Source organism: Eurytemora carolleeae, unplaced genomic scaffold (genome assembly GCF_000591075.1).
Source record: "Eurytemora carolleeae unplaced genomic scaffold, Eaff_2.0 scaffold307, whole genome shotgun sequence".
In the NCBI taxonomy this organism is placed as follows: Eukaryota; Metazoa; Arthropoda; class Copepoda; order Calanoida; family Temoridae; genus Eurytemora; species Eurytemora carolleeae.
In genome coordinates, this window is record NW_019396268.1 from 25,861 (window position 1) to 38,453 (window position 12,593).

The window sequence follows — 12,593 nt, forward strand, 5'->3', positions numbered from 1 at the left end:
CTCTTAAAACTTCGTCCAGAACTGTATAAGTCCAGGTACAACTCGTCAGCTATAAATGTCAACCAGGACACAAACTCCTCAGCGATCAATGCCAAACCAATGTGCATGATCTTATCGTCTCTGAATGTCACACAAGGAAACAAGCGTAGCTACCAAAAATCTCTTAAGTGATCAACGCCAAACCAATGGGCACAATCTCATCGGCTTTGAATGTCAGTACTGACACACGCACAGCTATCAAACAAGCTCTTAATCGATTAATGCCTAAACAATGTGCACAATCTCAGCTTGTATCTTTCAACGAGGACCAAATTATTCTCAACACTGTAAGTAAAGTGGAGTCTCTATATCAACTAGTTTATTTTAGATATCTGATGTTACAAGTTAACGGGAATCAACGTAATTACAAGTTTTATGTCGATACAAGTTTATGCATAGTTTAAGTTTAATGTACGTGTTTATAAGATTAGTGAGAATAGATATAACGTAGTTAAGCTATCTCCAAACATGTTTACAGCATAGTTTAATTAGAATGTACGTATTTAAAGATTAACATGGATAGATATATACGTAGTTTATCTAATCACAACGCATGTTTTAACCATGTTACGTAAGCACATTTAGTTTAAGAGACAATGTATAACATAATATATCTAGGTATGTTCAGGTTAACAAATATGGGGATTCCTGTATATGGGGATTACAGGGTAACCTAACTACTGAAAGGGGAGGAGTATACCTATTTAAAGGATGTTTGGTATTTCCCCGATGGCAATTTCCCAAACGGCAACTTCCAAAGTCGGTCCTAGACGCAGCGTAAGGTTCCTTACCTGTTCTAGCTGCAGCGCTCGGCACCCAACGGGCCAAGCCCATCATAGCCGAAGTCTTGAAAAAATATCATTAAAAGGGAAGGGGGGTGCAAAATTATGTCATCCCATCAGCAGAAGTATTGATAGCTTATTGTTTCATTTTGCAGACTGTATTTTTTATTATTTTGCAAAAGAAATGTCCTCATTTTGCCAAAAAAAAGTATTGTAATTTTACAACAGTAATTCCCAATTTTGCTGAAATTTTTTTTTTGTAATTCTTATTTTGTAGAGAACATTAAGTAATTCCTAATTTTGCAGAGAAAAATGTTTGAATGTTTGCAACTGTGGATTCCTGAAGTTGTTCATGTTATTAAACATTCCTCCACGCAGCAGTCAGGTTTATTATACGGTTTTCAGCAAAAGAAAAATTTCGCAAAAATATTCTTTCGTATTTTGCAAACTTTTTCGCGAAATTTTTTTTGGTCCATGCATTTGCGTAGTTTTTTATTTTAAAAATCATAAAACAAAACATAAAGAATGTAAAGAGAATGTAAAGAAACCACATGAAATAACATTTCTCACAAAAAATTGGTATCTTCAAAACTGAATGACCCCATTCATGAAACCGGGTTAACCGCAAAAAATGAGACGCTAATGACGACCTATAACTTTTTAATTGTAATGAAGACTGGCTTTCTGCCATCAATCGTCTTGGAGATCTTAACCTTTATGGCCGGGTCGTCCTGAAGGAGCATGGAATACCATTGAGCAGGGGTTGACCTATAGAATAAATACATTTACGAAATAGCGCCTTTTCTAGAGAAAAACATGACTGAAGAATTGAATAAATTCTGTACAATCGTCTCTGAAGTCTCATTTTGTGCGGGTATCCCTGTATAACAGAGATTCCCAGCTATTGTAAGCTCATTTCTTTCTGTGTCAAGTCTAATTAATTAGTTAGTTTGCTCTTAATAAACTACTAGTTGGAGTACCCGGCGTTGGCCAGGTTTTAAAAACACTTTTAAACAAAAACACCTCTATGCCATAGATCTAACATCAAACATAGCTTTTTGGTAATCAGTGGGCCAGGGACTGAATTTAATGAATTAAAGAGGTCCCTAAACTACCTATTTTCATAATCAGTGGTCCAGTGACCGTATTTAATGAATTAAAGAGGTCACTAAAATACCTATTGCCGGTTCAAATCCTGAATCGGTGATTCAAGATTTAAACCTTCAATTGTTTGTCTGATAATTACGCTATTAATAATGATACTTTAGGATGTTTGCTTTTTGGAATCCTCTTCATATCTCTTTGCCAAAAGAATCCTCTGTACCTAATCTTCAGTTTGGTTTTCAGCATTCTTTATCAGAATTACCAGACCAAACTCCAAACACAGGTATTCTATATACCAGACCAAATTAATTCCGAAAACAGGTATTCTAAACCAGACCAAATTAATTCCGAAAGCAGGTATTCTAAACCAGACCAAATTAATTTCGAAAGCAGGTATTCTATACCAGACCAAATTAATTCCGAAAGCAGATATTCTATACCAGACCAAATTAATTCCGAAAGCAGGTATTCTATACCAGTCCAAATTAATTCCGAAAGCAGGTATTGTAGTATATTGAAGATTTTTGTTGAAAACAGCGACATTTTCTGTTTTTTTTTATTTAGAACATTTTTGCCTCTACCAAAAAAACTTTAAACTTTCATTTACAGTGTGTCCACGTTTGACCTTCAAAAAGTATTGTTTGTCTTAGCACAATTTGATTTTTTATTTAAAAACTTGCAAAAACTTTCTTAGAGGGGGGGGTGATATGTTTTTAGTTTGATTTAGATCTAGATCTAGATCTATGCAGCTACAACAATTTCAATAAAAAAATTCTGCAGGCTATATTACTATACAGCAAATGTTGCTGTTTTTTTTCACAAAATTTGGGTAAAAAAATGTTTCCTGCTCAAAGCCGTGTTTTAGATACAGGGTCGTCTTTACAGTCTCATCCTTTGTGGGTAACCCTGTATTTCCCCCCAAAATCTCCGAACATTTTTTTAAATGTGTTTCTAGACTTTTCTAGATTTTTTTTCCCTGTTATATACAAAGTTTGAATTTGTCCTAATCAGATATAGTAAAATATGGCTTCTTTCCAGTGCAAGGTTAGAATTTTAAGTTTTCTTACATTGATCAATTGCATTTTATATCAGAGGTTTGTATTGGATTAGATAGACATAATTTCAAGTTAATTTCCATTTAAAGGAACTGCTAGCGTAATAGTGATCCTCCATGCAAAGATATGGTAATGCCCAATTCACAACGGTACCACTAAAACCGTTATCTGATAGTTCGATAAATCCCACTAGTTTTGTTTCAGTTTAGAAATGCGCAAGTCACTTTTGTAGAAAAACTACAATTAAAAATAATATCAGATTTTTATTTGTCTGATGTACAATTACCGCGTATACAATAACCTATCCTGAAGATTTCTTATACAAATGTAGTACCGTCTGCAAAGCATGCGTAATCATACGGTAGAGCGGGCCGTGTCAGTTGTATCTCCCTTCTATTCCATACTCCTTGGTTTTCTTTCAAAAGTTTGCATTGGGGTTTACTGCTAATCTCATTGAAGTGCCAGAGAACTTGAATTATTCTGGGACCAATATCGATTTTCTATAAAAAAAATTGGTGCTGTAAAAACATCTTTAAATTTTGCTGACATGTGGGTAGGATGTTTAGTGCAGTACTGCATAGAATAAATTATATATATTTTTATGTGTGACTATATATTTCTTAAATATTTTCTTCTATACAAGCTGTATGTGAAACTAGAATAAATTGTGTTTTCAATCATAACTCTTCTTATGGAAGAGTTATTGAGAAGAATAAAAATTTCTAATCTAATATAATACACTTGCTTATTATCAAAGCCGTACCATTAGGGAGTGTTCGCGAAAAATCATCAATGTTTTGAATTTCTAATCTATAATACGTTTGCTTATAATCAAAGCCGTACCATTAATCTCGCAAAAATTTGGTCTTCATCCTCTGTCATGGGGCACCAAGAAAATCTCCCATATGACGCAGTTTTCAAATTTTTAATTAAAAAAAAATGAAAGACCATAATGCCCAAAAGAACTTTTAACACTTCTTAGATTGCGATTTAAAAACCAGTAAATAATTAAGGGGGGGGGGCGGGGTCTTGATAGGTATAAACATGTAGTTTTGTATGAAAGTAAAACATGCGATGATTTTTGGAAAAAAAAGTAAACTAATTCTACGAAATACACAACTTTGCCTTCATTTCTTGTGATTGCAAAGTCATGTGAAAGTCATGTCTGAAACCTCATTTTTGAGAATTACATAAATTTTAAAACTTTTTAACTTAAACATGTACGAAAAAATTGACGCATGAATAAACGCGAAAAGTAAATATTTTGATAATTTAATTTTAACAGACTAGAAATTTAATTTCCTGTATTTGCTTGTTTGTATTTCATTTTCATTTTAAAGGAACTTTAAGGACAAGAAAACGTTGCATATTCTGAATAATTTGCATTAAAGGGACTGACTGTAAGCGTAATTTTAACTGACCCTCCAAATCAAGTATTGGTGTAAACTGCCCCAAAATCAAAATTTGGGTTATATGTCAATATATCCGTGCGTTTATCAAACTTTGAATTATGTTAGATCAAAGCGTTTTGGGTCGTCTTTGCAGTCTCATCCTTTATTGTTAATCTTGTATGTAAGAGAAATTAATGTTTTCCTTCAGACAACATTATTACGATGCTTGATTAACATCAAAAAAGTTTTGACTTCAAATTAAACACCAAATTTTGATTTTGGGGCTATTTACATCTATAGCCAAATCAAAGATAGCAACGGCCGATTTACGCCGGTATTCTTGAAATCCTAATCTGACAAAAAAAAACGTTTTTCTGACTCGGTAAGTGTTTTTTCTTGTAAGCAAGAAATTGCGCTGTAAGTTACATTTGAGAAGAAACCACAAATGAAAATAAATTATTTAAATTAACAAAAATATGAATATATAATTCATTCTTAATCTAACAAACCTTTCTTGGAAATATCTCATTAAGGATCCTTATTTTTATTTTGATGAAGACTGAAGAGTTTCAATTAAAGATGAGCCTTTTAGGCTTTTTTTTTTTTCTATCATTGTCACTTGATACAGACGGAAATCACATGACCAGTATACTGCAATGCCATTGGCTGGAGTTCTTGCGACGTTATACGGACTAAACGGACTATATGTAATAATATTATCAAGCACATCTATCGAAAAGACAAAATAAAAAAATTAAATTATAAAAGGAGCAAACCTGAGTTTCTTAGGATCCTGTGGGATATCGTTGTTTTCGGATTGGTTGTGTATTTGTTGAATATGACCTGTTTAAACCTACTACTTTCATACAAATTTCATTTATATGAATTTTTGCATTTCGACACAGTTTTATATCGATTTCTCGAGACAGGAACATCAGATAGATGTTTTATAGGTATCGTCTAACGCCTGAGATTCTCAGGTTTTATTCTATACCCCCTTTCTTTTTTCATTTACAGTCCATCTGAGAGATTAGAAAACTAGCTGGAGTGCCCGGCGTTGCCCATGAAAAAAAATTGAATTTTGAAAAAAAAGAAAATTAAATTTTATTAGGCTTTGAAACCCATGGGTTTCCTAAAAGTTCAGCCCATTCGGTCTATCCGTTTGACAAGCTATTGAGCTAACATGTAAATATATATTAAAAATACAATGCAGAAAGAGCTTTGTTGTATTGATAAAATAATTTTGTGATCACTTGTTCCATAAAGGGTGAAGCAACTTGAATGTTGATGTTTAATTTTCGTGGATTCTCCCAACGCATCAAAATCATTTCTTCAAAATAGATATATATACACTTCTGCAAGAAACTTTATACTTTCTATTCTTTGTCAAACAATTCAATAAAACTAAAGTTTGTTTTGAAATCCCAAAATGGAAACTGGATGGAAATATAAATATATAAATACACAATTCAATAATATTCAAAAATGCGAGGCTAAAGTGGAAAAGAAGATATGAATATCAATTTTTAATACGTATACAAATTCATATTTTATATTCTACACATAAAATATTCCATATGCAGTGATAACCAGAAAACAATGGAAGAGGAAGACGACATTATAGCAATACTTAAGTATATTTTATGGTGTTTCAAAGCAAAGAGTATTACTAAACACTTATTAAGCACTATTCTAGTGAAATAAGTCTTTTTGCACTGCACAATTGCCGTGTCTCATTTTCATTTAGAGTCAAAACTTGAGTCTAAAAGTCGTCTTCCTATTCCATATATGTATGGTTATCACTGTATACGTTTTATACGTTTAATACAGAAAACTATATGAAGGTTTTCTGCGGGTTTTGGAACATTCCTTCTAAATTAACTACTTTTTACCTCATTCATATTGTAGAGGATATGAAATCCCCGAAAGAGGATTATAAAATCCGCAAAAAGAGTAGTGTCGGGTATTGGAATTAGAGAAGACCTAATCAACTTCATCTCCTTTTACACACTCCTTATTTATGATGTCTTTACAACTAGAAGCAGTAAATCTACCTTTAAACTATACAATTTGCGGAGTTTTTCATGTTTCTTATTTGTGAATTTTTTAAATTAAAGAAAATATAAATCAAATTTTTTCTGGTTAGATTGTTTTAAAGAGTTTAATACTTTTCAAGATAAAAAACATCATCCGGACTAACCAGAGTGACCAGCATTCTTCTATTTTACATCAAACATGTTTTGGTTTATAATTCAACAATCTTTTAATTTACGGATTTATTTATTTTTTACTTTTTCCCTCAAAACATATGCCGACAAAAAATTATATAAGAAAAAAGACTATAAAATTATGTTTAACGGTTCAAATTGTGATCGAAAGTCACAGTTCTCTGGAAAATTGACAGAACCGTTAAATCCACGTGTCGTCATTTTTTTCAAAAACAATTGTAAATTGAACATGCAACTATAAAGACTGATAATAAACATTAGACATCTGATTTTCTATCCGATTTGAAAGTTCCTTTTAATTAGAGTTTGATGTCCAAAAATAACATTTTCAGTAGAGTTTTTAAGTTCACAACTTCGTCGATTAGTTTGTTTTGTCGCTCAAAAAACGTACCATGGTCGAAAATATTTTTCTGCGATAGTGCTTATTTACAACCACGGAGTGGAGACTTTTAATTTAAAGGGATTTAGTACTTCAGGCAGGGGTGGATACAGGGGTAAGCGGTCGTTTCATAGATTACCCTTGTATCCGCACCTCTGTTCATATGTGGAAGCAGATTCTGATATTGATTATTTTTCTTTTCAGAAGTTACCGGATTGGCTAGTCTTCTTGAACACATGGACTGAAATACCTGTAAGTGATTTTTATTGTCGTTTGGCGCACTCAAGGTTATAATGCAAGGAAATTTTTTTCAGAGGTGTACACATCTTCTTTACTGCAGTGTACTGTCTCATGGGCGGTAATGTAAACACAAGCAAAATGACAAAGCATGCCATGGGTTACATCTTTTACATAAAAAAATCAATGAAATACTCTGGTCATAGGAAACTATTATGTGAATTATCAAAATTATCAAAATTTAATGCTTGTATCCTCCTCGGATACTAAATGAACAATGATGCATCTATTCTTGTTTACAAATTCCGTCCAAAGAGAACTGGTTTAACATGTACGCAGATTATACGCAACTGCTATTCACTTTCTTTGCATTAAAACCTTGGGTGCACCTCTTTCCGTTTTAATTCTGGTCTTTAGTTAAGTTCAGCGTGAAAGATTTCCACCATTTCCGACCTAAATTAGGTATTTTTAAAGGGAGAGACCGGCAAGACATGTAGTTGAGCTTTATAGAGCTTTAAAAAATATCTTTAAAATCCTCCTGGCGCTCGCACAACACGTAGCAGGTTGTAGCACTACACGACTGCGGACAAGTACTTCCTTTAACACTTTTATTTTGGGTTGCAGGGTTTATTAAGGTGCTGTCCACAACATTAGCGAGGGATAATATATCATCTAAAAAGTGGGAACCTTCGAGATTCAGAGGTAAGGAATTGAGTCTGATTTTCTAATCCCTATATCTTTGCAACCCACTATCGCAAAATCAATGGAAAATTTTAATATTGACTAGCAAAATCTATTCATTTTTGTATCTTCAGCGAACAAAAATCAAGGTTAATGAAGAAAGAACAGAAAATGGAAAAGAACGAATGGATGTGTTTTATAGTTATGGCGATTTTTCTTAACTTTTGTATTCAAAAATGCATTAATCTTGTTGGTAACGATTAGCTATATTTACCTAAATGTAAAAACGCATAAACATTAAAAACGATAGTTTATTAAAAGTTTTTTCGAAAAATACGTTAATTTAGTAAAAAATCTATTTTTTAAAAAGTTCATTTTAAAAAAATCTTTTATTTAGTAAAAAAAATATCGTTTTTTAAAAATATTTTGGAAATTTTGTTGGTTTAGGAAAAAAAAACAATAGCTTTTTCAAGTCCACAGCATAGCTTTAAGCAACCCTCCATTAAATAGAGTGTCATGTTCAATTCACAATAGTAATCTTTAAATCTTTTTCAGAGCAAACATTTCTATCTGGAAAAGTGTTGACAACTGACAATATCCTTCTTTTCCACATGACGCGTAAAATATGGGGATTACTCCATTATTTTTACACAGACAACAGTCTAATGAATACCCCATCATTTATTTATAAACAGATTCCGTTTAACATGTGCGTAGTGGATTGAATTTTAAAAAGTTTTCATGTTTTTCTTGAGGTTTCCGACAAAAGCTTTTTTCATTGAATCCTATGAAAGCATCGTATCATGATAACAAAACATTCTTTACAAAATTTAAATTAAATCCTGCAAGGATATAAAGTTACTCAAACATACAAGGAAAATAATTTTCTTTGAGCAAAAACGAAAAAGCTAGATGGGGTTCACTGCAAAGCAAACTATATACACGTGAATCCCAGTCGTAGAACAACTTAACAAGCCAGACGGAAAAAAACTAAAATCATGTTTCAAATGTTGTACTTTTAATCACCTCAATTGCTATAGAGTGGCTTCAAGGTCACAAAGGCCTACCAGTAATGTTGCATAACTTTGATCTTTTTGCTTTGTTTAGTCCAGTGTGAAAGACTTTCAACAGTTTATTCTGGTAATTAACAGAATTAACAACAATTGTCATTTCGTTTCTCATTTGCCACATTTGTACATACAACATATGTAATTATTCATGTTGCAAGCTCTATAATCTTCTCCTGCTATACCGAACCCATCCTAAATAAAAATAATCATACCCGGAAAACGTCAGAACATGTATAACAAATAGAATATTCCATTTATTATATTCAGACTTTTGAGGCCTTACTGTTAGAAATAAAAATGTTCGACTTTTTTACATGCATAGATGGCAGGGTCAATAAAATTTCACTTGATGAATTTGATGGGATTTGGGTGGGTCCATCATAAATTCTTTTTTAGCAGCAAGACGGGTATTTGAGGTAGATTATTTTACATTTTTATTAATTTATTTATAAACCAAAAAGAGTTGTTATACATTTTTAATTATTGTTTCATTTAAAAAAAAACTTTACCTCATCATTCTTCCTTTTCTTATATGAATCTATCTCCTTCTCATCTGAATAAGTTTTATTAAAATGGATTTAAAGTGAATCAAGTGAATGGGCCGCAGCAAGCGTTTGAAAATGAACGGTAGATTTCCTTTACAAACATTCAAAAATTCACCAATGAATGAAAATAAAGGTTTATGATAAAAGAATGAAAATTAAAAAAAATGGAACAGATGTGTTTAAAAATAAAAGATGGTTTTCATTGGATACCAGAGGCATAGTCAGGGGGGGGCTATTGGTGCTACCCCCCACCCCTTTCTGTGAACTGCCTGTGATAGCCTATAGATTCTACTTAATGTCCCCAAGATAGTTAGACTGTCAAGTGTATATTTTATGTAATGTTAATTCCAGGGAGTAAGGAATAGAAGGGATAACTGACGCGGCCGCCCTACCATATGATTATACATGGTTTGCGGACGGTACTTCATTTGAATAAGGAATATTTGTCTGATGTACAATTACCGCGTATATAATAACCTTTTCTGAATATTTCATATACAAATGGAGTACCCGTCTGCAAAGTATGTATAATCATATGATAGGGCGAACCGCGTCAATTATATCTCCCTTCTATTCCTTACACCCTGGCTAGACTTCTCCTGAACACACAACACCATCAACCATATTTTTCTTTCTAACGTAATTACCTACAGTTTCCACAAGATACTTCTTAGCAAATGTTGAACTGAAGATAAGGAACAGTGTTACCAAAATCAAATGCAGCTGCATCTTAGTTGGATTTCTTGTTTGCTAAATATTTTGTTTAGATAATTTTTTCAATATTGTTCATTGTTCAAAGCTAAATAAGTCTGAATTTGAAAAGTGCACGGTAGATTGTGATGAATATTTTTCACTAAGCAATCATTTCGCTGATGTAGAAAAAACAAAACAATCGTTTTCTTAAAAGATCGATTCTGAAAAGGATTTTCTGTTAAATTAAAAACAGAAAACCGTTTTTTAATTTTAGTTGTCATTTTTTAATTTTATTAATTTTATTTTTTTATTTTTGATGATTGTAAACGACCATTAACGTTCAATAACCTCAGTCGAGGAAAAACCTTCATTAACGAACATTAACGACAAAAAAACAGCTATTTCTAAACTAAAAACTTTCCCGTGGTTCTACCTAATTCCCAAATCGAAATTTGAGGCAAATCAGTCAAGGGTGTTTTAAGTTATGATCAAACATGCAAACAGACACCCAACTAGAGATTACTATGCTTTTAATACATATGTAGGATCTGTATTAGCAATTTTAGCTTTTCAATGTACTGAAACGTAAACGCACCATTTTAAACATTTTTTTCGAATACATACAACCTCTATAACTTTTTTCTTCTAGTGGAACAAAAAGGTTAATTAAATTTAATTTAAAAATTCAGTTGAAACAAATTTAAATAAGAAAAGGGAGAAAAAAACTAACCCTATCTCAAGAGACTGTTTAGTTAAAACTAAAGAATAAAAATTTAAAAGCCAAGGATGTGGACTACTGTGCAGCCGATTTATAAACAATGCCTTAAATTACAAAAAAAAACATTGAGATTTGTTTACATCTATTCTATAATGCCTTCCTTACATTCCTTTGAATTATTCCGATTTTAACATGTGAGACAAAATAAATCCAGACAAATTGGAGATTAGGTTTTATTCTCTCATTTTTATCTGTTTTGTGCACTTTTAATTGGTAGTTATCTTTTTTTCCCCTTGTAAGCTCTAACTTTTATCTGTTTTGTGCTTTATAAGTTGATACTTTTCTTTTTTCTAATTACTTACTAGCGCTTTACTTTTATCTATTTTGCATTCAATTAGTTGATATTTATCTTTTTCTTTTTCGATAAGTTAAAAATTCTCTTTTTTTCCTTTTATTTTTCTTAATAAGCCCTCAGTTTTATTTGTTTTGCTCTCATCAGCTCTCAATTTTATTCATTTTACAATTGTAAGCTCTTATTTCTATTATTAGTGATAATTGTGATACAAAGGAATTTTGTTTAGGAATTACAATCTCACCACGTGCACTAGACTACTTATTGTTTTTATTCTTTGGATAAAAATATATCACTTTTTATTACAGAATTATTATAATTACGAAATTTGATATCTAAATCATAAATGACTTTAAAAAAAAATTTCTCTGAAGAACATAAATCTATATATAAATTTGGCTTGTCTGTTTGTTTGTTTGTCTGTTTGTTTGTTTGTATCCAATAAACGTCAAAACGGCTGAACCGATCGGGCCCAAATTTTTTGTGGGACATCTAGGGAGCCCAGGGAAGGTTTATGAATCATCAAAATTTCAAATATTTGTCTCTATCAAAATTTGATCGTCATTAAATTTTTTAAAATTTTGAAAATCCGCGAAATTTTTTGTAAAAATCCGCAAATTATTTTTGTTTAGTTTTACGATGTACACAAAGAGAACATGTTTACAATTAATTTAGAAGATGGGCGCGAAGCGCCCTCTAAGGCTAGAAAGAAGGGCGCGAAGCGCCTTGAATTTCTAGTATATACAAATTAGTGTATTCAGAGTAGAGTTTCCATTGAACAAAACATTTCGCTAAAAAATGCGAAAATTTTCGGTTGCATTTTGCAAACTTTTTCGCGAAATTCGCATTTTTTCGCAAAATTAAATAAAGCGAAAGCGAAGCAAAATTTCGCGAAAATGCGAAAGTTTTGTGAAAACCATGAGTTTTATAGCTGCAACAATTAATTGCTCAAAAGAACTTGTGGAATTTTCTGCTCTGATGTCATATAAATAATTTATCTTTCTTTATTTAACAAATGTTTGATGAAGAGAATTCGTTTTCACTATCTATCTTTTTTAATTTCTGAATTATTTTGGTTCAATTTCTTCCCGTATTAGATTTCATTTGTTTTTTAAGAAGAAAGATCTTAACGGTCGAGAAAGTATTTTCAAGCAAATCTATGAATTGTCTAATGTATCCTAGTCGTTCTTAATTTTATATTTACATTTTGTGTTAATCCATCAATTGGGCTCGCGGATAAACCTCTTTGAAAATGAGGCTTTTATGCTCAAAATTTAGTCTTTTTGATGGATTTTTTTCAACTTTTTCGCTAAAATTTT

The 12,593-nt window shown here is 31.8% G+C and overlaps 1 protein-coding gene across 2 annotated transcripts in view; it reads left to right on the plus strand.

Annotated features, from left to right (window-relative positions):
* Positions 1 to 1,131: 1,131 nt before the first annotated feature.
* LOC111699763 (uncharacterized) overlaps positions 1,132 to 12,593 on the plus strand; it is a 37,286-nt gene continuing 25,824 nt past the window's right edge. Inside the window, exons 1-3 of one of the 2 annotated variants that reach the window (XM_023470494.1) lie at positions 1,132 to 1,206; positions 2,090 to 2,208; positions 7,183 to 7,230. In XM_023470494.1, the coding sequence (XP_023326262.1) occupies positions 1,134 to 1,206; positions 2,090 to 2,208; positions 7,183 to 7,230 (240 nt within the window). In that variant the 5' untranslated portion in view covers positions 1,132 to 1,133. Of the gene's footprint in view, positions 1,207 to 2,089; positions 2,209 to 6,326; positions 6,416 to 7,182; positions 7,231 to 12,593 lie in introns of those variants that run through there. The other variant, XM_023470495.1, reaches the window with a different exon arrangement.